Source organism: Dama dama, chromosome 12, assembly GCF_033118175.1.
Source record: "Dama dama isolate Ldn47 chromosome 12, ASM3311817v1, whole genome shotgun sequence".
In the NCBI taxonomy this organism is placed as follows: Eukaryota; Metazoa; Chordata; class Mammalia; order Artiodactyla; family Cervidae; genus Dama; species Dama dama.
Genome location: NC_083692.1, coordinates 96,001,240 through 96,027,858, shown reverse-complemented (window position 1 = coordinate 96,027,858; position 26,619 = coordinate 96,001,240). Strand labels below are relative to the sequence as shown.

General features: G+C 43.9%; 1 protein-coding gene across 2 annotated transcripts; it reads left to right on the top strand.

Moving 5' to 3' along the window:
* The first annotated feature begins 285 nt into the window (after positions 1 to 285).
* On the top strand, positions 286 to 23,723 carry ARL14EPL (ADP ribosylation factor like GTPase 14 effector protein like). 2 transcript variants are annotated; one of them, XM_061158522.1, is made up of 4 exons: positions 286 to 325; positions 16,397 to 16,501; positions 18,501 to 18,640; positions 23,501 to 23,723. In XM_061158522.1, the coding sequence occupies exons 2-4, from the start codon at positions 16,406 to 16,408 to the stop codon at positions 23,721 to 23,723; spliced, it is 459 nt and encodes a 152-aa protein (XP_061014505.1). In that variant the 5' UTR covers positions 286 to 325; positions 16,397 to 16,405. The 2 variants fall into 2 exon arrangements, with proteins under 2 accessions (XP_061014505.1, XP_061014504.1); XM_061158521.1 differs by lacking the exon at positions 286 to 325 and adding an exon at positions 2,287 to 2,366.
* The last annotated feature ends 2,896 nt before the right edge of the window (positions 23,724 to 26,619 follow it).

Genomic DNA, 26,619 nt, shown 5'->3' with positions numbered 1-26,619 from the left:
AGCGGTGGCTAGTGCCAGCCCTGTGGTGGGTGGGGCTGTCCTGACCTTGCGGTGACCCCCCATTAGCCTGCCTGCTAATGGGTGGGGCTATGTCCCTTCCCAGCCTGCTGCTCGGCCCCAGGCGGTCAGATCCAGTGCAAACCGGTTGGTGGGTGGGGCCTGGACCCACACTAATATAAGCGGGAGGCAGCACTCTGAAACGGTGTTTACCACCTCCAGCATTCTCGTGAGGGGCAGGGGAGCTCCCACAAGTGGCTGCCGACAGTACCTGTGTCCCCGGGGTGAGTCCCAACTGCCTCCTGCCTCTCCAAGAGCGTCTCCCGAGGTCAGTAAGTGGGTCTGGCCCAGGCTGCTTTCCCATTACCGTCTCTGTCCTGGGTCCCCGAGAGTGCAAGATTCTGTTTGTGCCCTTTGAGTGGAGTCTGTGACCCACGGCCGTCCGGCCCTCCTGAAAGTAAGCCCCCCACTGGCCTTCAAAGACGCGTTTCCCGGGGGCTTCTCTTCCCCTGGCTGACAAGGCCAGAGTGGGGTTTGGCTCCTCAGCCTCGGGGAGAACCCCTGCAGTTGGGACTGCCTTCTCATGGGTCTTCCCCTTAATAGCTCAGACGGTAAAGCGTCTGCCTACAGTGCGGGAGACCCGGGTTTGATCCCTGGGTCGGGAAGGTCCCCTGGAGAAGGAAATGGCAACACACTCCAGTACTCTTGCCTGGAAAATCCCATGGACCGAGGAGCCTGGTAGGCCACAGTCCATGGGGTCGCAAAGAATCGGACACGACTGAGCGACTTGACTTGACTTCACTTCTCAGGGGTCAGTTGCAGGGGCGGGGCTTGGGGCAGCTGGTGCTGGTAGCTCTGCGGGGACACGTTAGGCTGGGTCTCGGGGGCGGGGGGCGGAGGGCGGGGGGCGGGGGGCGGAGGGCGGGGTGCGGGGTCCTGAGAACGGGAGCCCAACAGCCCTTGCGGTGAGGGGGATGCGTTGCGCAGAAACAGGAAACAGCCAGAGGCGCATGCGCGCTCTCTCCGCCAGCCTTCTGTCGCCCGCCGGCGCCCCCTGTCGGCAGAGTCAAACTGTGGGCTGCAGAACAGCGGTCCTAATGTCACACCGCACACCGCGGAGGGGAAGAAGGCAGGATTTGCAGCTGAGAGATAACCGCTTAATCCCCCACTCAGGTCAGTCTAACTATTCTGGTGTTAACACCTGGGGAAACAGAGGCTTAAGGCGCAGTGCTGGGAGAGGCGGCGTGTGTGCTCAGTCGCCTAAGCCGTGTCTTAGACTCTTCAGTCTGAACTCTGAGACTAAACTCTTCAGTCGTGTCTTAGACTCTCTGCGACCCCATGGACTACTGGCCGCCAGGCTCCCTCTGTCCCTGGGACTCTCCAGGCAAGAACCCTGGAGTGGGTAGTCATTCCCTTCCCGACCCGGGGATCGAACTCGCGGCTCTTCCGTGTCTCCTGCGTTGGGAACGCGGGTTCTTTACCACCTGTGCCACCGAGAGCAGAAGTCGGTTTAGTTTTTTTTTTTTTTTTTTTTTTAAGGCCCCACCGGCGTCCCGGGCCGCACCGGAACTGGCCCTGCCATTATCTGCCGATTCTGAGGGGAAGCCTCGGCCTTTCTTTCCTGACCACTCCAGACTGGCCGACGCTGTGGCTGCCCTTTCTGTCAGCGAAGCTGCCCTCCCCAGAAGTGAGAGTTTAAGACCAGCTCATTTACTGCCAAACCCTGTTTACTTCGGTATTTTTGTTTTGACCATCCGCTTGAAAGTGAAAGTAGCTGAATCGTGTCCGACTCTGTGATCCGAGTCCATGGACTTCTCCAGGACAGAATTCTGGAATGGGTAGCCTTTCCCTTCTCCAAGGCATCTTCTCAACCCAGGGATCGAACCCAGGTCTCCCGCATCGTGGGCGGATTCTTTACCAGCTGAGGTATCGGGGAAACCCCCGACTGCCTGCTTGGAACATGGTTAATATGCTGAGAAGCCACAGGTGAAACCTTTTAATCCATGCCACCCTCCAAGGGGTCTTCCCTAACCAGGTGTCAAACCTGTGCCTCTTATGTCTCCTGCATTGGCATGGGAGTTCTTGACCACTAGCGCAACCTGGGAAGCCCTAATCCACAACCTTGCCATAAACCAGACAGCTTGGCTAAGGTGGTCAAGAATCCACCTGCAGTGCGGGAGACCTGGGTTGGGAAGATCCCCTGGAGGAGGGAATGACAACCCACTCCAGTGTTCTTGCCTGGAAAATCCCCATGGACAGAGAGGAGCCTGGTGAACTACAGACTATGGGGTCACAAAGAGGATAAGATTGAGCGACTAAGTCCAGCTAACCAGCCAGGCAACGCTTAGAAATAACAAGCAGTGCTTCAGGTAGATACGTTGTTCAAAACAAAGGAAAACTTTCTAAAAATAATTTCTTAAAGCTAAATTTAGACTTGTGTTGAAACTTTAGGAGAATGCATTTAAATAGGTTGTTACTTCTACTTTGTAAACATTAGTCAGATTTTTGTGGAATTCCCAGAGTTCTAAAAAAAAAAGAACTAGTTTCTTGCTGTTAAATCATTATTTATTATGGTTTATAATTGCATTTTGCAATATAGATGGTACAGAGAGTATAGTTTAAGAATATTGATGCAAGTAAACTTTATTGATACAAATGAATGTGCTTATCCAAGAATATGGTTATATTTCTCACAGAAGCTTGCTATAGCTGAAATGCTGACTTCCTATAGTCTGCATAAACCATGGAAAGGATTGAAAAGGATTTTAAATCATAAGTCATAAAAAGGATTTAAGTGAATCCAAAGTTAATTTAATTCAACATAAATTTTAATTGCAGATGTCAAATGTGTGGAATGTATGAGTATTGAATTTATTGATGCATTTTGAATGTCCTTACTGATTTTTTCTTTTAAAAGCAATGAGTGACTTTTTTTGGTTTTTATGCATGTTTGCATTTCAAATTGGAAACTCTCCTCTGAGGAGGAGGAGAGTAGTAAAGTGAAAGTATTGCACTGCTCTTAGGGGGTTTCTCTAGGGCTTCTTAGAAGTATTTTATGGACTGTATAGCTGTTGATTAGTATAGCCAATTCTTGATTGTGCCAGCTATGGGTACAGGGGTGGGGAGACTTGGACAAAGAGTAGGCTCAGGATGGCTCTTGTCCCTAACCCCCACTTCAGCTAGAATAGCTGGAGTTTTATTGGCTCAATATATTGGGGTTTACTCTGAGAAGTGAAGTTGCTCAGTTGTGTCCAACTCTTTGCGACCCCATGGACCCTCAGTCCATGGGATTTTCCAGGCAAGAATACTGGAGTGGGTTGCCATTTCCTTACTCTGAGAAGAATCTAAAAAACAATGTGTGAAAACTGACGGGCTCTACAACCTGCAAAACTCTTTGCAGGTGTGACATCACGTTGACACTCTATAAATCATGTTGTGTTGCAGCCTCTGGAAGTTCCATACGCCCCGTCTATAGTCGTCTCTCCTCTGAAATGACTCACCTTTGGCTGTAGAAGAGGTCAAACAGATTCCATTCGAGGAACACAAAACTTCTAGAGCCAGTGTGCACGGTGACTGATTTGTGGTCACCAAGAAACATCCCCTCCACATGCGCATTCCTGAAGCAGTAGGGTTATCATTTTTTATTAATCTAATTCTGGATTAAGGTTTTGCGCCATCTGCTGGACATATTTTGCCACGCTACAAGAGAACATTTATTCTCAGAAGTGTTTTTTGAAATCTTTATTAATACTTTAAAAAATTGTAAAAGGCATGTTTATTACAGGAAATGGATAAGTGTAGGAGATAATCTAGCATAAAACAAAGATCCAGAGATAACTACTACTAATATCTAGCTTTTTTTTTTTTTAATACACATAAGAATATGTTCCTGGAGTAGGAAATGGCAACCCACTCCAGCTCTAGTATTCTTACTGGGAAAATTCCATGGACAGAGGAGCTTAGGTGGGCTACAGTCCATGGGGTCACAAAGAGTTGGACACGACTGAAGACACACAACGCGTGAATATGTCATGATTAGGTTTGATTTGTGTTTTCAGGGGTTTTGTTTTTATTGAAGTATAGTTGGTTTACAGTGCTCTGTTAGTTCATATACATATACACACACATATTATTGTTTTTCAGATTCCTTTCCATTACAGGTCATCACAAGCTTCTGAAATAGTTTTCTGTGTTCTACAGTGGGTATGTGTTCATCTTGTTTTCTGTACAGTAGTATGTATCTGTTAATCCTACATTCCCAAATTATCCCTCCCACTTCCCCTTTGGTAACCATAAGTTTTTCTATGTCTGTGAGTCTGTTTCTGTTTTAAATAAGAAAAAAATTAAGTTTGAGATCCATACTCTGCTCATTTGGGTTGCGGCTGTAGTAAAAGGAGAAGGCACTTTGCAGATATGAGATTCACGGGGTGGGAGTGCTCTTGGGTTCTGTTTTGTGTGAACCTTAAGGTTTGCTGTGCAAGTTACGCGACACAGGGATCTTCTTACCTTCGAACTTACCTGGCAGCGTGGGAGGCGGTCCAGGTGGGGTGTGGGTCAGACCCTGGGGAGAGCGTCTTACTGCTTGGATTCCCAGGAAGCAGCTCCGTGGGTTACTGGTCCAGGGTGGGCCTCCTCCCTTCTGTCAGTGATCAGGCACTGAGCCCCGTGTGCGCGTGGCTGTGACACATGCTACAGAGCTGGAGAAGTCTCCCTCTCTCCTCGCTCCCAACAGCCCTTGTGTTATGTCAGTATTATGTTATTTATTTACATAAGGCTCCGTTATCATCATAGCTATATTGGGGCTATATATCTTTTATAAGTATAAAAAATGACTCTCTCTTGTCCTTCCTAATTCTTTTCATCTTGAAGTTTGAAATTAAGATTACCAACTCTATGTTTTTTGTTTGAATTTCCCATGTATTTTTGTTTATTCTTTTTTTAGCCTTTTTGATATATAATTTAGAATATTATGCTAGCAGATACAATAGAGTTTGGTTTTTTTAATTAAATTTGTCAGTGTGTTAAAAAGGACAATAAATGAAGAAATCTGTTGCTTTGAAATAAGTCCAGTACCAAAGACCAGTATATAGACAACTAACTATAACACAGGGCTTCCTTGGTAGCTCAGTGATAATGAATCTGCCTGCCAGTGCAGAAGACACAGGTTCGATCCTTGGATCTGGAAGATCTCCTAAGGAGATGGCAACCCACTCCAGTATTCTCGCCTGGAGAATCCCATGGACAGAGGAACTTGGCAAGTTATAGTCCATGGGGTCACAAAGAGTCGAACTCAACTTAGCAACAAACAATAACTACAACACAAGCTTGGAAACATTAGAAGCAGGGTGCTGACTCTAATTGCGCAACAAGACTGCAGAAAGGATCAGTGACATCTAGTAACAGGTTAACGGAAGGATACAGTGACCGTGAGGCTGGGAAAGCAGACTTAGGTCCTGTAACAAAGGCTGAGGATCACAAAATTCCACCATCGTGTTGGAGAAGGAAGGTGACACAGTGTAAGGCGATTTTAGGAGGATGACCATGGTAGTTATGTGTGGAGATATCAGGAAGGATTGAAGGCAGAAAAACCAGGCTAGGGCCCCAAGCTGGCCTGGTAACTGTGTGGAGTATGAAACAGAGATGAGAATGCCTTAGTCAATGAACTTAGGAATCAGAGCAAAGTGAAAAATCACATCCCGTGACTAATTACTGCTAAATAAACTTTGGACCCAATTGTGAAAGAAATGTGAGGGCAAATATATGGTTCTGTGGATCTGGCTTCCCCAGTGGCTCAGGAGTAAAGAATCCGCCTGCAGTGCAGGAGACCTGGGTTCGATCCCTGGGTCAGCAAGATCCCCTGGAGAAGGAAATGGCAACCCACTCCAGTATTCTTGCCTGGAGAACTCCATGAACAGAGGAGCCTGGAGGGCTGCAGTCCACAGGAGCACAAAGTCAGACATGACTGAAGCGACTGAGCACGCAGCACCCGTGGAGCCTTGACAGTATGCAGAGCCTTCCGATACCAAGTAGCAGACCCTGGGGGAAGCTGGAAGCCCTTCCCTTCCACAGACTTCCAGTACGTCCTTGGCACCGGAGTGACCAGGAAGATAGGGCAGAGTGTGGAGACGCATGGAAGCGATGGTTGCTGTTGGAGTGGCAGGATGGGGAGACAGGGTGGCAGTCAGCCATGCAGTTACTGGTCTGGATCAGTAAAAGGACCAGGGACATTCCAAGTCGGAGGAATTGCAAGCCAAGAGCACATGCGAAGCCAGAAAGAATGGCCTCCATGCTATGAGCAGAGATAATCAGAAATGATTAGAGTGGGACCTCTGCAAAGGCACTGGGAAAAAAACCAAATAACTGGTGAAGAATACACAGCAGAACAAATACACCATACAGAAGAAGAAAACATGAACAAATTTCTCCATGGAATAAAAAAAAAAGTTTGGAAACTTTCCTCTTTGAAATGAGAGATCAAATCAGAGATAGGACTCTATTTTAAAGAGATGAATCATGTCTTATTTGTCTTTTTATATTTCACAGGGTGCCTCGCCAGTAAGGTATTTAATCAATGCTTGCTAAGTGAGTGATTCAAAGAGGAGTCATAATAGATTCCAGTGAGCTCCTCCAGTGATCAAGCCACTGGTCCTAGTTCAGGTTATCAGCTTCATTCACGTCTAAACCTTCATGGTGATTCCCACTGGGAAGTCTGTCCTTTCAAAAATACGACTCTTAAGAGTTTCACAACGGAACAGTATCTTAATCAAACAATAACCTGCAATAATAGTACCAGACAGTAAGGGTTCATCTCACTGGGATCCTTCTAGTAGAGGCTTAGATAAACCCACTGAAAGCCTGTTCCGTAGCTGCTGAGAAGGATTCTAATGCATTTAGGAAGTTAAACGAGAGAGTTTCCTACTGCAGCCCCTTCCTCAATGCTCCTGACTCTCAAAATCAGTGACTGTTTAATTACTTTATAAGCCACATGCTACATCACATTGGGTTTATTAAAATTAATTGGCTGCAAGTAACAAATTTTCTTATATCCCCTTCTTTCTCACATGAAGGTAATATACTTTCTTACATGAAGGGTAAATACTCATTTGTGCTATGTTATTTTCAGTTAATAGAATATTTTGGAAATTATGTCATAAAAATCTTCCTCATTATTTTTCACAGCGCATAGTCATCTATGTTTATAGTACGTGTGGCTACATCATACTTTGTTCAACCACTCCTGTATGTATGGGCATTCCAATATTTCCCAGTTTAAGAAATACTACAGTAAATAAGTTTATGAGTGGTGTTATTTTTAAAGTAACAGTTGAACTCTTGAACAATGTGGGGGTTGAACTGCTGACCCTCTACAATGGCAAAGTTCTGATCAAAGCTTGTAGCTAGACTTGCATATCCAGAATTCCTCTGTGTCCAAGGTTTCTCAGAATCCATGGATTCAACCTTCAGCAGATTTAGCTATCCGTGAATCATGTGTGTGCCTGTGTTCTAAGTCACTTCAGTTGTGTCCGACTCATTGTGACCCTATGAGCTGAAGCCCATCAGACTCCTTTGTCCGTGGGATTCTCCAGGCAAGAATACTGGAGTGGGTTGCCGTGCCCTTCTTCAGAGGATCTTCCCAACCTAGGGATTGAACCCTCATTTCTTACATCTGCTGCATTGGCAGGCAGGTTCTTTACCACTAGCGTCACCTGGGAAGTCCATGGATCATGTAGTATTATGGCATTGGAAAAAAAATTCCTGTATAAGTAGACTTGTGCAGTTCAAACCCATATTGTTCAAGGGTTAACTATACAGTTTATGTCACAAGTTCGTATTCAGATAGCTACACACTGACAAATGAATATAACTTATGAATATAAAGGATTTTACACTCCCGGAATTAACAGGTAACTGAGGAATGTTTTACAGTGTGAATTCTTAATTTTAAAAAAGCAGCCAATTTTAAATTACCTCCACTGAAGCTCTAAAAAACCTGAGAACATCTGAAGAGAGAAAATTATTTTCTTAGTCAAAGTCATGTCAAAGTGCAATATATTCAGGACTAGGAACTTTAGCAAGGTATAATTAACTTTACAAAATACTATCTTCCATTTTAAAAATCATACTGTTACCTTTTTAAAAAATGATGTAAAGTTCCTGTGAAGCTTTGCTAGTTACATGATTAATTTGCAATGCTTTAGATTTTTTTAAGCAGGCCTCCCCACCTTTTTTTTATTGAGGTGTGGGTAATTTACAGTGTTGTGTTAATTCAAGTGCACATAAATATATATATAAATATATACATATATAAATATAAATATATATATATATAAATATATATATATTCTTTCTCAGGTTCGTTTTCATTATAAGCTATTGTAAGATATATAGTTCCCTCTGCTATTAAAAAAAATCATTAGATTTTGCTTGAGAAACTTGAAAATAATACAGGAAAATTATTTTGTATAATTTATATTCTTTTTCAAATTGAAGAAATAAGAGGAAGCAGTAACTTTTGAACTTGTGACACACATTTCTTAGCACTTAAATTTTTAAAAAAGATTTTCAGTTGGGACTTTTCTTGGTTGATTACAATCCGTATCCTTTAGAGGATTTTCCTTCAGATTTAGAGGATAATCCCTTGTATCTGGCCCTTGATGTATGTTTGTTTTTTCTGTAGCATCTTGTGTGGTCAGATCATTGAAGAGTACATTCTCCTGTCATGTATATAAGAACAAAGCCAAACATTGGCCAAAGATGCATTTTTGTAATGTGTTATTGTCTGTGAAAAAATCTGGTACGATTCTTACCTGATTTGAGGATTGTTAATCCTTAACTGGCAAGATGGAATTGGCAGTTCTTACATGACAAGATGACGTATTTTTTATGGGCAAAATTTACTATGTAATCTCAAAAATACAGCCTTTGCTTTGTGGTTATAAAATTCAGGTCACACATACTTAATTCTGGTACCTCCTTAAGGTTTTACATCACTGACAAAGGGATTGCAAGCTCTTATAACTAAGATTTTGTTTCCTTTTTCCTTGTTTTTGTGACAAGAGTTATTAGGAGTGAAATGATGGTTTTTATCATATAATTCAGAAATGAATGAGGCGGGTGTTAATCTCTCTGGAAAGTGGTTTAATGACTCAAATCACAGCATCTGAGTCCTGGTGACAGAATGATTAGAGGACTGTAATTTAGAGGTTAATGTATGTCTTAGGCACAGCTTAGAAACGTGGTTTAGTTTTCCTCTGAGACAACAAGCTTTTTCTCAATGGTTTTTAGCTTAAACGTGTATATATACATATATATGTTCATATGCAATACTTACTGTGTAATCTCAAGAATATAACAGTTACTTAATGGATATAAAATTTCAGGTCAAATACACTTAATTCTGGCACCACCTTTACGTCTTGTATCCCTGCCAGGTGGGTTGGAAGCTCTTGTAACTGACAGTTTTGCTGCCTTTCTTTGTTCTTTGCAAGATTACTGTGTGTGTGTGTTGTGTGTTAGTCACTCAGTCATACTCCAACTCTGCAATCCCATGGACTGTAGCCCACCAGGCTCCCCTGTCCATGGAGTTCTCCAGGCAAGAATACTGGTGTGGGTAGCCATTTCCTTCTCCAGGGGATCTTCCCCACCCAGGAATGGAACCTGGGTCTCCTGCATTGCAGGCAGATTCTTTGATGGTCTGAGCCATCAGGGAAGCCTTTACCACATTCATGTATCTATAATATATATATTGGGCTGTTTACACTGAAATATAAAAATAGCTAGGAACCAATTTACTGTTAACATTAGTTGAATATCTGAAGTCGAGATATAACATTGAGCCAGTAGAGTTATTAATTGTGAATTCTAGATTCATTGCTTACTGCGGATTGAAGATGGATGAGCAAATGAAATGATCATTGCCTGATTTTACATGATTTTAGATAGACTCCTGGTGGAAGAGATAGCTAACAATTAGACCCACCCTCCGCCTGTTCTGTTTTTCCACCTCTCCTCCTCTCAGCCACTCTGACAAAGCGTTAAATTGTAGGAGTACCTTAGGGGCCTTCTGACTTTTCCCCCAGAGGGTTCTGTGGTTTCTCAGCAAAACAAAGGAGACAGGGCAGCCCAGTTCTCTTTGTCTGTTCTTCTTCTCTTCTTTATCATCCAGGCATAAAGGTATGTGTGCTTTTTCTTTCCCACTGCTTCAGCTTGGCAAGGCAACTCTCATTGAGAAGTAGGCACTCACAACATTGTGAAAATCATCACTGGAAAGACCCTCCTTTTCAAATGATGCTCTTGAGTCCCTCTGAGGCTGGCAGAGAGAGGAGAGGCAAAAACAAGCCACAGGATGTCGATTTTGAATAGATATTGCCATAGTCAATGTCGTGTAGGTAAGAGCAGAAGAAAATTGGGATGCTTTTGTTGCAGAGTGTCGTAAAACAAAAATGAAAACTAAGAAATGAGTGTACAAGGGCCTTAGGAAAAGGACCTCCACACTTGAAATTTGGGATGAGTGGTTCTGGAGTATATTTACCAGGACACATTTGAATGTATATTTAGCAGCATCAGGCTGAAATGGCCCAGGCTACTGGTCTCATAAACCAGTTTTTTCTTTCTTTGCTTTCCATTGATGGGGCAGAGTCATCAGGCAGACGTCTTTTTTTCTTTTTTTTTTATAATCCTTAAAATCTAAGGAGGAGCTTAAATGTATAACTCAAGAGATCCAGATAATGAGTGAGGTGTGAGCCCTTCAGGGGCTTTGGTTTCATTCACTGGCCACAGAATGCAGCCTTCCTGGCATTAACAAAAAACAGAATAAAAGCAACAGTATGGTCGCCCAGCTTATCAGATTCTCTTCTGAGTGCATTTCAAATTACTTTATGTTAGCTGTTTTCACATTGTTTATGCTGGGCCATTTTGCATTTGTGTGTGTGGCAAATCTAGCAATAAAAATGTTCCTAGGAATCTTTATACATTGCACATAAAGATGTTCTAAAGCATTAACATTGTTTACCTAAAAACGCTGTCAAAAACTTGGATCAAAACTTTTAATTCTTATGGACAAAAGGTGATGGAGATTTTGTTGGAGATATCGAGTGATTTTGTGGCTTTGAAATACAATGAGTCAGCCAGGAGGGAGCAGCAAGGGAATGGCCTGAATGGATCATCAGCACCAAAGTTGTTTCTTTTCCCAAATGTGTCCCTGGTGGGATTTGCTCACCTGTCAATTATCTCAGAGGGCTGTCATTTTCACCAAGAATGGGAACTTGAGGCTAGAGACAGAGTGAGGTTAAGATAACTTGACTCTCTTCTTCAAGGGCATTGAATGAACATGTGTGTGTGTGTTCTAAATGCTTTCTGAGGGGAGTCTACTGAGCACGTCTCTGAATAAACCCCTTTATTTGCTACTGAGTAAGAGTGGAGACCAACTTCTGAGCTAGAGCTTAAACTGAAGACTTTTCCTCCCTTGAAAATTTGAAAATATCCTCAGAGATAAAAGTGTTAAAAGCACTTTACCTTGTGCAAGATACCATCAGCTGACTTCAGCCACACCGTGCTGGGGGCAACCCGAAGGGAGAGTTAAGTGCTTGTGGTGTGAGTCATTTCACTGCGTTGCCCTCGATGACGGGTGCCTGAGAGCGAGCAGAAATGCGGGCTCAGGGCCCGGTGCTGTTTCTAGGGTGACCTAGTTCTGGAGGCCTCCAGACAGAGTGAGGACCTTGCCAGGGTGTATGGATCTGGAGTTTAAAGGTAAACATAATTGTCATGCTGGCTCCTCTGTATGTATAGTAGTAGTAGTGTGTGTATGCTCAGTCGTGTCCGGCTCTGCGACCCCATGGACTGTAGCCCACCAGGCTCCTCTGTCCATGGGGTTCCCCAGGAAAGAATACTGGAGTGGGTTGCCATTTCCTCCTCAGGGGTTCTTCCCGACCCAGGGATCAGACCCAGGTCTGTTGTTCCTGCATTGGTAGGCAGATTCTTTACCACTGGTGCCACCTGTATGTATAAGTCAACTATTAATACTTCATCGGATTCCTAACCTGATAAACTGGAGAAAAGCCTGTCTGTCCAGGGCTCTTCCCAGTCAGCATTTTCTGAAAGGAATTTTAAGAGTAATCTTACCTGTATGTAACTTTCTTCTTTTCAGCTGACTTCTGAATCCAATCCTGAGGTCAGTTATGGCTCATGTGTCTGAGATGGGAACCCTGTTCCAGCACATCTTGGAGGTGTGTGCTGGGACAGAGAGGGAGGAGGAGGCGGACTTGAGTTGATCTAAATGCATCTTCCCCTGTTCTAGTCCAGCTTTCATTGAAAAGTCTCCATGTGACTCAGGTTGATTATATCCCATCCCTAAACGGATACACTGTGGTCATCATAAAAACAAAGCCTGAAGCAGTGTAACTTCCTGAAAAGGGCTTAGTTTAGGAGGTCGGACAAACCTGGATGTTAAACCCATGTGGCTGACATGGTCTTTCTGGGCCTTAGTTTCCTCATCTGTAAAACAGGGATAGCAGTATCTAGTTCAGAGTGCAGTAGTGGAATTAAATGAAATAATATATGTAGAATGCTGGTTAACAAAGTGCTTGGCACATAGTAGGAGCCTAATAATTAGCATTATTAGCATGATATTTATGAAATATTTATTGAGTACTAGCTGTGTACTGGGCTTCCCAGGTGGCTAAGTGGTAAAGAATCTGCCTTTCATTAAAGATGCAGAAGACGTGGGTTCAATCCCTGAGTCAGGAAATCCCCTGAAAAAGAAAATAGCAACCCACTCCAGTATTCTTAATATTAATCTTATTTGTGTCGTGGATGCCTTTGGCCAGCTGTTGTATCTATGGACTATTTCTCAGAATGTTTTTTGTTTCTTGCTTTTTTTTTTTGTCCAGAATGATGTTTTTAATCATACAGAAGAAAATCTATAAGGCTATAAAGAAAACCAATTATATTGAAATACACTTGCCAAAATGTTAAAAAACAATTTATGTTGGTGATATATGTTTTATTGGGGCTACGCAGGTGGTGCTAGCGGTAAAGAATGCTCCTGGCAGTGCAGGAGACATAGGTTCGATCTCTGGTTTGGAAAGATCCCCAGGAGGAGGGCATGGCAACCCACTCCAGTATTCTTGCCTGGAGAATCCCGTGGACAGAGGAACCTGGTGGGCTACAGTCCATAGGGTCGCAAAGAATTGGACAAGACTCAGGTGACTTATCATGCATGTGTCTTATTATTAATGCATCAAATCAGATCTACCATCATTTTGAAGAGATGATGAGTCTCAATAACATTTTGACATATCCTCAACTATAATGACTAATAAAAAACTTCTGTCAAAAGTATGACTAACACTATAATGGTTTGTTGGTTGCCTTATAATAAAAGGAAATATCAGAATTTCAGTTAAAGATGAGTAAAAATAAATCGGTATTCTTTATTCATCCAACTTCAAGGGCCCCCCTTCTTGCTTTCTCTGGTTAGGAACCCCTGCATGAGAAATGGCTAGCAGGGAAATACATGGAGATCTGAACCATTTTATTACTTTTCCTGGGACAGATATTTTGGACTCCTAATAAAATCCAGTTACAGTTTTAGGACCTGGTGGAATTCTACTAAAAATTACGTTTGCTTTATTCAGAGTAGGAAGGAGTAAGTTTTACCCCAATCTAATCTATTTGTGGAGACCTACATTTCATGAAGGACTTGAAGGCATGTTGGGTCGAGGATTTGCATAATATATTCGTTTCTCCCAATGCAGTTAAATGAATGCTCTTTCAAAAGATGTTCTCGCTTGCAAAGATGATCATTAAGTCATGTCTATTCCCATGTGGAAGAAAATTTGTTACATGAAGAAGCTAGAAGGTTTAGAATCCCTCTGGGGGCAATTTTCTAGAGGAAGCTTCAAACTGAGCCCAAGAAAGAAAGGATTCTTTGAGGATGAGAGTGATGGGGAGGCTTCTTGGAGTAAAGAGATAAACCAGAGTTCAAAGGGGAAGGCTAGAATTAGATAAGAGATGGGAGGGGTGGTAACAGGAGTGGGTAGCTCACTAGCTTTGGTGCAAGGAAAGGAATGTGGGGAGGTGAGCCTAGATAGGTCGCCAGAGTTCATTTCGATGGACCTTCATTGATATGCCAGGGATGTGGGATGTTATTGGCAGAGGGGAGTCACTGAAGTCTTCATAGGAATCAGATAAAGACATTTCTGACTTAAGAATATCAGCATGACGACAATGTTCTGGGTAAATTTAGGGTAGGAAGAAATTGTGGGCAGTCGTTTTAGGATGAGATGGCAAAACTGAGTGGAGAAAATTATACCTATCCTAACATCGCCTGTAATTTCCTAAGGATAAGGATTCATCTGGGGAACTTATTAATTACTGCAGATCATCACAATTTTCCTCCACAAGTGGTCACCCCAGTAGGGCTGGCATCTGACAAGGAATTGATCATTTTTAAATAGTTCCGTGTGGTTTTATCTCCAGATGGCTCGGGAAATGCTACCCGGGAGTGTCTGGCTGATGAGAGATGTGAAATTGCATAGGATAGTGTCAGAGCAAAAACTGCACCCGACCAAATGAAACAGGCCAAGTAGATTTTATACCATGCTATCATAGAGAAGGAAAGCCAGAACTCAGTCTGAACTCAACTCCACTGAAATAAAGGTGGGAGTGAAATATTAGAGGATTTTAGGGGAGAGATCCATGGGATGTGTTGAGCATATTGAGTAATTCCAAAGCTTGCAAATGTTCTTCTCTGTGATTAGGCCACCTGTGTTTACTAACTGGCGCTCACCACTCCACCAATGAGTGAGTTAGGCGTCTACCTTCTCTCAGAGACTGACGAATGGGTTCCTGGTCTTTCTGGCTGATAACATTTCAAAGGGATAGTTCATAGTCCTTGAGAAAGACCTTCTGGGCTTGTAAAACTAGCCTTAGGAGGCTGGGAGGAGATTTACATCTCAGTGGAGCAGAGAAAGAATTCACAGTGACACATTTTCTGAAGAAAGGATGTAAGAAAAGGGAGGTCAAGGCACAGAGTCAGAGAAGGCGGAAGTTTAGTCAGACTGAGGTGAACATCACGCTCATCTGGGTCAGTACTGCTGTTACTACTATTACTGCTGTCTTTGGGGTAAGTTCTGCCTGACTCATTGGAAAAGACCCTGATGCTGGGCAAGAATTGAAGGCAGAAGAAGAGGGCTCAGAGGATGAGATGGTTGGATGGCATCAGTGATTCAGTGGGCACGAACTTGATAAATGCAAACTCCAGGAGATGGTGAGGGAGAGGGAAACCTGGCGTGCTGCAGTCCATGGGGTTGCAGAGTCAGACACGAGCTGGCGACTAAACAGCAACACCAACTACCTGATAGAGAGTGGAAGGAAGAGTCAGTGTCAGGGATGCGACGAAAGAAAAGTCATCGTGATTTCTGACCCGCTTGGGGACCTGGAGAGGGCGCAGAAGAGCGGGCAGCCCCCGGGAGGGGCACAGACAGGGGAGTGTGCAGAGGCGGCGGTGGGGTTGGAGCTTCCGGTTGGCAGGCAGAGCGGGGGTGCGGATGGACTGGTCATAACTGAGCGTAACCCTCAGGCCCTGTGTTGGAAACAGCGCCCGGCTCCCAGCATGGGTGGTTGATGAGAGAGGCGGCAGCCAGCAGGGCGGCGGTACCGTCTCTAGAGCGTGGTCTTTTCTGGCAGAACACTGCAGAGAAGCTCAGAGTGTACATTTATCATTAGGTGTTAGCGTCACCTAAGATGCGCGCGTGCACACACACACACACACGTGTCTGCAGAGACGTCTTGTATGTATATTGAAGTATTTCAAAGTAAATTACAGGCATGTAAGCAGCTGAGTTGTATGGAAAACTGATTGCTTCCATTTAGCACAAGTTGTGTTAGAAATTTGTCAGCAAACTTGAGTGAGGAAGTTGGGGCTTTTGGAGGCAACCTGGGCAATGATTTTGGAAGATGTGATAATGAAACCATGGGAGCAGAGATGTTTGCAAAGTTACTGAGGATGTGTGTATATTAACACGTCTTACTGCTTTTCAAGGAAGTAAGCGTAAGAGGGGAAGAACCAGGTCTAAGAGTTTCTAGTCCTCTTGAGCAGGAGTGGATGGCCCCAGGGCTACCTGCTCCAGAGAGGTCTGCAGTGCTAAGAACTGTCACAGGTACAGTTGATTTGCTCATTGAACACTAGGCCGAGAAGACGTCAGTAAAGCATTCTGGAGAAGTCAGAGGCAGGATAGTGGTAAAGAAAAAGTAAGAGCCAGGAAAGCAATGGTTTTTCCAGTAAGTCTGGCTTTGAAAGAGAGTAAGATGTAGGGAGAGAGCAGGAAAGTCACAGGGTTAAGTTACTCAGAATATATGATTTAATGTGTATTAATTTTTTTCAATTACTTCTCTTTAGTGATCAGAAATGAGTGAACAATCAGGAAAAAAGAATTCCATGCAAGAGAGACCTGCAGGTCAAAATTCTCCTGAGAAAAATGGCCAGATCGGACAGAAGCAACTGGTATGGTACATGGACACTATGATTCTGTGGTGTTTGGGGAGTTGTCAATTGAGGAGTCTCTGAGTTGCTTTGGATTTGGGTGGGAAAGTGGCCGCATCAGGATTCCATGGGAAAGATCTCTGCTCCCTCATCTACACCCTGCTCACTGCCAGGGTGGTCTCATCTCACCTGTCTGCTCTGTGCCTCTCAGTTCCCAATGTCCTGTGCAATAAAGTCCTACCCTTGGAATAGAATAATTGTAAAGAATATGGTCAAGTATTTTCATTTAACAAACCATTGTGTTTTCCCCCCATGATACACTAATCCTGGCTCTAAAACTTGGCCCATGTTAACACATCTAACCCTTAACACGAGATGCTACTGTTAATCCATTTTGCAAAGGGAGAAACTGAGTCTTAGAAGTAGGAATGTGCTCAAGGCGCCCCAGGAAGAGCGGTGGAGCAGGGTTTGAGCAGAGACACCTAGTCCCTCGCTGCGCTGCAGGGAATAGTAGGTGATGCTGAGCTGTGTCTATTGCACACCGATACCTAAATACAGAATTGTCTCCTCGGGTTGTCTGTAAAACAGAGCCATACACACCAACCAGAATGAAATTTAAAGAAACATACGCATATTCTTTTAGAGTGACTAGACTGTTTATAAAAAAGCCTGAGGTTCTGTTACTAATTTGTTACATTGAAAGTTTCCCTTTGATTAGAAATGTCCTATTTCACATATGCGTTAACCTGAGTTTTTTGGGGCAACTCAGATTACTTTCTTCTAGCAACTTTTGAAAGAGCATTCATTGTCTTCCCTCCTGATATGTGTGCTGCATGATCAAAATTAGTTCTCAGGATTGACTGAAGCATCTTTATTACTTACCTGTCCAGTTTGTTGTTGTTTAGTCGGTAAGTCGTGTCTGACTTCGATCCATGGACTGTAGCCCACCAGGCTCCTCTGTCCATGGGATTCTTCAGGCAAGAATACTGGAATAGGTATCTGTCCCCTTCTCCAGGGGATCTTGCCAACCCAGGGACTAAGCCCACATTCCTCATTGCAGGCAGATTCTGTTCCCGCTGAGCCCACCAGGGAAGCCTCAGTTTCAAATTACGTGTCTGTGTTAGTCACTCAATCGTGCCTGACTCTTGTGACCCATGCACTGTAACCCGCCAGGCTCCTCTGTCCTTGGGGTTTCCCGGGCAAGAATACCAGGGTGGGTTTCCATTTCCTTCTCCAATTCAGATTATAAATATCCCCAAACAGATATTTTGAAAATTTCCACTAACACGCTAGAAAGTCATTCAAGCAAGAGTTTTCTTCCTGCAGTCTGGCTTTGACTGAGAGAGGATCCCTCAGGTGGCTGTATTCTGCATCGATACCCTGGTGGGGTCCACACCCCCAGGGCAGTGAACTTGGAGACATCCCTAGAGCAGCAGTCCCCAACCCTTTCGGGACTCAGGACTCATTTCATGGAAGACAATTTATCCATGGACTGAGGGGGGGGAGGGGATGGTTACAGGATGATTCAAGTGCATTACATTTATTGCGTGCTCCTATTGTTAATTACATCAGCTTCACTTCAGATCATCAGGTGTGAGATCCCAGAGGTTGGGTACCCCTGTGCTGGAGCTTGGGAGTGGAGGGCTCTGTGTGCTGTGTCCTCACTATGTTCTGAGACACTTTGCCTGGGGGAAGGGCTTTTACTTCATCCCCACCAGTTTTGTGAAGCCAAGAGGTGTTTTCCAGGTTTAAAGGAAATTCTTCTGTTCCCCCTTGTTTTTCATTTTTTGATTATATGTAGTTTTACACTGTGTATTTGTTTATTCAGAAAGAATGACCTCATATGAAAAATTTTACATCTTCTTTTGAAACTAATCAGATTAAACTGTTTATTTCTCTAGGTAAAGAGCTGAACTGTCATGCCATTATGGTAAAAGTTACAGAAACTTCGTCTTGATGCAATGTAAAACAGAGAAAATTATCAGATTCTTACTACTAATACATTTTATTTGTTTCATAGCAACAGATAGAGCGGCAGTTAAAATGCTTGGCATTTCAAAATCCTGGACCACAGGTAGCTGACTTTAATCCTGAAACAAGGCAGCAAAAAAAGAAAGCACGAATGTCACAGATGAATGAGTATTTTTCTGTAAACTCCAAGTAAGATCAAGATTTATTATATTTGGTCTGTGGGATTATAAAATGCATGAGTTCTCCTTGACAAAGTAATTAAAGGTTGCCTCTTTTTTATGATTTAAAAATGTATTTTCTGTGCTTGCTTCAGTAGCACATATACTAAAAATGTATTTTCTAAAGTACAATATCACCCCATATGTCTGGAAGTTAGCAATTTCAAGAAATAGACTGTAATCCCCAATTAGGCATCAATTTTTTAAAAACATGCTTCAGAATTCCTTGCACTGGAGTATTAGATATAGTATGAAAGATAATTAAAATGAAGAAAGGTATATAATTGTGAAGGGCTTCCCAGGTAGCTCTGTTGGTAGAGAATCTGCCTGCCAGTGCAGGAGTCTTAAGAGACATGGGTTCAGTCCCTGAGTCAGGAAGATCCCCTGGAGGAGGGCGTGGCAGCCCACTGCAGTGTTCTCGCCTGGAGAACCCTGTGGACAGAGGAGCCTACAGGGCTGCAGAGAGCTGGGTGACTGAAGGGACTTAGCAGGCACGTGTCGCTCTGTAACCTCTAGGTGGCGCCTCAGGGGCTCCCGGGAACTCTGGTCCTTTGTGCAGGAAGAGTTCAGTGAGAGGCAAAGTGATGGATCAGAAGTGATTTATTAGAACAGGATGCTTGGAAGGGCTGTGGGCAGACGAGAGGGTACCAGGCCCGGAAAGGAAAAGTGAGGAGGAGGGAAAGACCGCCTTCTTCCTCTTTCTCAGCTGTCTCATCAGCTCCTCCGCCAGGCTGGGCAGGGAGTCTTCTTGTCCCTACTTGGTCAAGCCAGGACTGTCATGGCACCATGGAACAGTTATTTCAGGCCTCAGTGCAGTGAGGGCCTTTCATTTGGAAATGTCCTCTTTCCAACAGTGACTGTTTTTATGTATCCAGAGGGCACGTCCTAGGGGTCGTTAACTTCCCGAGCTCCCTGGGCAGGATGGGCCTCCTGCCACCCCTGTTTCATTCTCTGGGGGCATGTCTCATGCTGTTGTTGGAGGGTGGTGTTGCTAAGCAAGCCTGCTTTATTCAGTGATCGTTCACTTACAGGGGTCTTCCACACTTTCTTTACTTACGGTCCTCTAGTGAGGTTAACAGTTTAATCACCTGCTTTGTCCCTTTATTCTGTCCCTTTCAATCAGGAGAAATAATATACCCATAGGAATGAATGCAAGTATCAGAAGGGCACAGAATATCACAAATTCAATTATTGCTAGCACATCAGGGGCATAAATTAAGAAGACCATAAAGAAAAAGGTTGATATATTTGACTACATTAAAATTAAGAGTTAATGCCCTTTGCCAGATACCCTAAAAATAACGAGAGAGATATCACACGGTAGGAGAAGTTATTTCTGAAGGAAAAGATAACCATCCTAAGAGAAAAATGAACCAGTGAATAGGTGTTTATTTCATAGAAGAAACGGCTTTCTGGGTAGCTCAGCCAGTAAAGGATCCGCCTGCAATGAAGGAGACTCGGGTTCGATTGCTGGGTCAGGAAGATCCCCTCGAGAAGGGACAGGGTACCCACTCCAGTATTCTTGGGCTTCCCTGGTGGCTCAGCTGGTAAAGAATCTGCCTGCGATGCAGGAGACCTGGGTTTGATCCCTGGGTTGGGAAGATCCCCTGGAGAAGGGAAAGGCTTCTCCAGTGTTCTTGCCTGGAGAATTCCCGTGGCAGAGGAGACTGCTGGGCTGCAGCCCATAGGGTCACAGAGAGTCAGACACGACTGAGCTACACACACAGGCGCACACACACACACAAGGCTAGTGAACACTCAGGATGCTGAAGCTTCTTTATTGGTACTGTGTGGGAAGTACTGCACTGCCCAGATGGGTGAAGAGTTTCGTCTTCTGATGTCACTGTTGATGAGGCCATGCTACATGAACAAGTGTAAAAAAGGACAGCCACTATGTGAAAACAGCTTGCATTGCCTGTGCACCTTATGACCTAACACCTTCACTCCTGGATGTACATCCTGGAAAAACCCGTACATGTACAACAGGAGACATGTTCAACAAACTCATCTCTGCAATAGCAAAGAAAATAAAGCAGTAATAATCCAAATGCCTATCCATTATGGAAAAGATAAGTAGCTGGTAGAGTGGATTACATATAGATGTGAAAATATTTGAATATAGCTACATGCGCTACCATGGATGAATCTCAAATCATGATATAGAATTCAAAAAGAAAATTACAGAAGGGAAAATCCAGTGTGCTTGGAGATACATACACATATGGCATCAGTCAATCAGTCAGTTCAGTCGCTCAGTTGTGTCTGACCCTTTGCGAGCCCGTGGAACGCAGCACGCCAGGCCTCCCTGTCCATCACCAAGTCCTGGAGCTTGCTCAAACTCATGTCCATTGATGATGGTGATGCCATCCAACCATCTCATCCTCTGTTGTTCCCTTCTTCTCCTGCCCTCAATCTTTTCCAGCATCAGGGTCTTTTCCAATAAGTCCGTTCTTCACATCAGGTGACCAAAGTATTGGAGTTTCAGCTTCAGCATCAGTCCTTCCAATGAATACCCAGGACTGATCTCCTTTAGGATGGACTGGTTGGATCTCCTTGCAGTCCAAGGGACTCTCAAGAGTCTTCTCCAACACCACAGTTCAGATGCATCAGTTCTTTGGCACTCAGCTTTCTTTATAGTCCATCTCTCACATCCATACATGACCACTGGAAAAACCATAGCTTTGGCTAGATGGACCTTTGTTGACAAAGTAATGTCTCTGCTTTTTAATATGCCATCTAGGTTGGTCATAGCTTTTCTTCCAAGGAGCAAGCATCTTTTAATTTCATGGCTGCAGTCACCATCTGCAGAGATTTTGGAGCTCCCCCCCCCAAAAAGTCTCTCACTCTTCCCATTGTTTCCCCATCTATTTGCCATGAAGTGATGGGACCGGATGCCATGATCTTAATTTTCTGAATGTTGCATCTGAATGATGCATATGGCATCACAAAAAGTAAAACAAGCAGATGAGATTCCTTTTGGCCAAGTGGAGGGATGCAGTGGGTGGGGCATAAAGAAGATGTCAAAGACGCAACACCCCTTCATTAAGCTGGGCAGTAGGCACGTGAAAGTGTGTTTTATTGATCTGTGAATGTGTCTTGTACAACTTTTGTGCATATAATAGCTTAGACTCTTAGAGCGGATAGCATCAGTGGGCAGGAAGCCAAGACCCGTCTTGACATCCGAGTCGTGGTGGGGAGTGTTTGGGTGAAGGCACAGGGAGCTCAGAGGCTGAGCTGGGCTCTGCCGGCTGCGTGGCTCCCCATCCTTGTCGTTCCCATAATAGATTTTCCATTTCCTTGGCTAATGACACCTGTGTTTCCTGTTGCGTGTAGGCGCTCTCATTCCTCAGATGAAATGCTTCCGGTGTCAGTCCTCATTGGAAGGCTGTCCTGCTACATTGAGATGATCAGGCAAATGTGTAGTGCCCCTTCACCTTCTCCGCTAACAGGGAGGGGAGGTAATGCTTGGGGACCCTGGGTGCGGATGGTCAGAGTTTCACAGCCTGTCTGACTTCAGCTGGGAATCATGGGTGCAGGCCCTACATGGGGACTTCTGTCATTCTCGGGCTTTCAAGCAGCTCCGTATGAAGGATTTGTTTCAGAACGGTTTGGTTTTGAGAGGGTGGCAGAGTTCTGGTGGAAGACTTCTGCTTCCTGGACTTGTTGTAGAGGCTGAAGGCATCAAGGGTCCTGCGAAGCATGAGGTCGATCTCTTGTGTCCTCCACTCATCGCGTTTCCTGCCCCACACTGGGTGAAAGACAGTGAGACAGGGACAGAAGCCGGGGCCTCAGGAGGCGGTTAGCAGAGGCGGCTTGGGTTTGCCTGCTCTTGTCTCAGTAATGTCCGTGTAGTAACTAGCAGTTCTGACGCGTGTTTGAGTCACTCGAAATGTGATTGTGCTCACACAGTGCTTTTTCCGTTCTTTCTCTTTCTAAAATCTAGAAAGAGATTAGGCTTTGCTGCAGCACGTGGGCTTTCTCCGTCACAGCACGCCGCAGGGCCGGGCCCCTCGGGCAGTGCCTTCTCTCGGCGGGAGCGCAGGCGCTGCGGTGCTCGGGCCTCGGGCGCTGTGACTGGCAGGCGGAGTTGCCCCGCAGTATGTAGGATCTCAGTTCCTAGACCAGGGATCAAACCTGTGTCCCCTGCACCGGCAGGCAGATTCTTAACTACTGGACCACCAGGGAAGTTCCTTCCTCCTTTTTTTTAACAGTTGACCACTATTTTTATTTGATGTATTTATTTATTTAGGGCTACATTAGGTCTTGGTTGCTGTGTGGGCTTTTCTCTAGTTGTGGTGCTTGGGCTCTGTAATTGCAGCTCTCAGGCTCGAGAGCAAAGGCTCAAGACCAGTGGCACAGCATCTTAGTTCCATTAAGAGGAATCTTCCCGCATCAGGGAAGGAACAGTGTCTCCTGCATTGGCAGGCAGATTCTTCACCACTGAGCCACCAGGTGAAACCCAGTTTTAGGTATATGGAGTGCTTCTTCTTACGAAAGAAAAAAAAAAGAATGTAGTAGAAAAAAATCCCATTAAGAATGGTTATATTTCTAAGTGAAATTCTGTAGAAGGAAGCTTTCAGTAGCTTTCAATCAGCTATTCCTCACAATTGGCTTCGGTTGGCTATCACACCCCCAGCATGCTGGAAGGATGGAGCATCGCTCTCAGTGACAGCCTGACTGCATTGGTCAGGGAATGTATGGACTGAATTTCCCAGGACATACTGCCTTCTAAAGTTCTGAAGGGCACCTGGGTCATCTTTAGGGTTCTGCTTCTTCAGAACAAAGGGAGCTCATTTAGGCAGATTGCTAGCGCCATTCTTTGCCTCTGCAGAGTCGTGAAGAAGTATGACAAAAGCGGCAGGCTCATCTGCAACGACGCGGACCTGTGCGACTGTCTGGAGAAGAACTGCCTGGGCTGCTTCTACCCCTGCCCCAAGTGCAACTCCAACAAGTGCGGGCCGGAGTGCCGCTGCAACCGCCGCTGGGTCTACGATGCCATCGTCACCGAGGCCGGGGAGGTCATCAGCGAGCAGCCGTTTGACATTCCCGACTAGGACGCAGCCCTGCAGGGTGATCAGTTTTCTCTTGTTTGCTTAAGGTTAAGCCAGCCTGTGTTTCCTGGGTGAGTTTTAGGACTGGGGGAAACAGTGTTTAAAAACGTAACTTAAGACTCATGTTCTCTGAAGCCACAGAGCTGTGTGGATCGGGCCCGCCTTCTCCAACCTTCCTGCTGTGATATCTCGGTTCCTCCCCTGGTAACCCAGGAGTGAGCCCCGGGGTGGTTATGAGTACCAGCACCTCCATCACTACTCTGCGCTAGATTAGAAGTCCCTTTCCCCTTTGCTGGTGCCTTAGGAGACAGAGTGTGAGGGTTTTCAGAATTCTGTAGCTGAGAGCTTGTCTTGACATGCAACGTGGAGTCACACATTCACGGTCGTTAGTTACCCTTAGGCTCTTACACATCCCCAGTTCTAGATAGCACTGCTTTTTGGATTGACGCGACACTGCATACCCAGGCTCATTTTTTGTTGTTACTGTTTTAATAATAATAAAACAAAATCTGGTAATACTTGGCAATGTTTGTATTAATTGTGTTTTACTTGTAACGTGGAAGCGGGACTTGAATATCCTAAAGGTCAGTAGTTTACCTTGTTTTTTCATTTCAGGATCAGTATTTTCAGAATATTTTTTCAAAAGGAGAAATCTTAAGTTATTCGATGAAAGCATGTTGGCTGCTTGAGTGTGTTGATACCTGACTGAGTAGATACATGATGTGGGTTTTTTCAGCTCTGATACATGGTAGGAGGTTTATAGAGACTTGGACTCAGCTTCCTTTGAATGTGTTTTTCTGAGTCCTGTTTACTGCCTCAGTGGTTCTCATCCTTCAGTGTGCATCAGAATCACCTGGAAGACTGGGTATAGGGGAGAGCTTTCTGCCCCACCCCCAGCTTCGCATTTGCTAGGTCTGGGGCAGAGCTCTGGAATTTGCATTCCCCAGGTGAGGTTGATGCTGCTTCTGTGGAGACCTGAAATGTTGGTTTTCAGAAGTTTTTTTTTCCTGCATAATCAGTTTCAAAAGTAGTTATTACTGCACAATGCCGGGGAAGGTTCGTGATAGTTCTGGACTTGTTACTTAACAGTACGTTTTGGGACTAAAGTAATAACAAAAATCCTGCAAGTCAGGCTGTGACGCCAATATTCCTGTACATGTAGCAGGAAAACTGACTCTCTTTCTCAGAATTTACTAGGTTTTCCAGACTCAACTTTGTGCTCTATGCTTCCAGTTCACTGCCTTTAACCATCACAGCCCTGGAAGGAAGAAATCAAATCACCCAAGATAGATCCTTTGAAATGCCCATCAGGAACACGCAGCCCTGAGACCAGTCAAAAGAAATGGGGGCCCTTTTTTTTTGGCTTATATTATGTTTTGCTTTGAGAATAATTGTTGTTTTGTAAATGACTGACCAAGTGAATTGTTTCATTACTTATTTTAGGATAATGTAATTTTAAAGTCGAAAAGGAATCTTCCAGGTTGTCTAACTAACAGATTTGTCAACAGATTATAACCAAGAGGCTGTTCTGTGCGAGGCACAGGGATGGAGCTGTGCGTAGAACTCAGCTGGTCCTGTCTTCATGGAGTCTAGAGACTAAAAACAGTCTGGTTTTTTTTCCCCACAATTGTGGAAATTTAGACCCAGTGAGATTAAAATGACTCGGTTAAGGACAAACAAGCCCTGGCAACCTTGGTGTTTTGCCCCCTAAGACTAGGTCACCGTTGTTTCCGTGACATCACGTATGTCCCTAATTGGCCTGATAGTGAACTCACGCCAGTGCTTCTACTAGTGTGCGTTCCTGAGCGCCCCCAAACCATATAGGAATCATGACCCCCAGGGAGGAGGCTTGGGAATCCACACATTAAAACGAGCACCCAAGTAGACCTACCCAAGTAGGTTTCATGATCAGCTGAGTCTGAGAAACATTGCTTTACCATATATATATATATATATATATATATATATATATATATATATATATATATACACCATATACTATATATATATATATATATAAAATTTTAAAAATACTTTTCGTTAATATACATGTATTTGGTAACTTCAAATTTAGAACACTTAGAGACAGCATGAACAGGATAAACTATTCTTCAATGATAAAGATTTGAAATGGGGAAATAGATACTGAACTGGTTCATATTAACCTCCCCGTTCAATTTGTCCAGTGAAAACTTGTCCGGTGAAAACTCTTGCATATTAAAAAATAATCAGGCAAATTGACATTTAGCTGTCTTTCCCTTTTGTCTCCTCTTGTCCTATTAAACATTAGATGAGACAATCTGATTTAAAACATGCTGGCAAATTACATTGGCAGGTTTTCCAAGGAAAGCAAAAAATAAATGCACATATTTATTAAACAGATACCTCATACTGCTCTTTATGGAAGCCTAGTAAAATCTTTGATGAAGTCCTTTTTTTATAAAGCAGTTTATTTCATCTTGATATAATGCCAATACAATATATTTTTTAAAAGCCTTTTGCAATAAATGATTATTGAAAAAATAAATTGATGTGAATTGTCAGAAACTTATTTTGTAAGTGTCTAGTTCTATCACAGGCTGAACAAAGCTCTTTAGTTAATTTGAACTAAATTCAGATTAACAAGGAATAGAGATGTACCATCTGATTAAGGAAACTGTCTCGTCAGTGTAATAGGATTTTTTCTCCTCCTGGTGATCTTTCAGTGTTGACTGGTGTGTCTTCATGAATATGTATAGAAATTGTAAGGAAAGCTATTTCATAGGTTGTTTAAAATATAAACTGAAGGATTTAAAGTCACGGAGTACTCCTTTATACAAAGATTTATTCCAGTGCAAGTGGAATGACATATCACATCAATTTGCATAATAGTTTATCTGAGTTTAATTTGTAAGAGAAA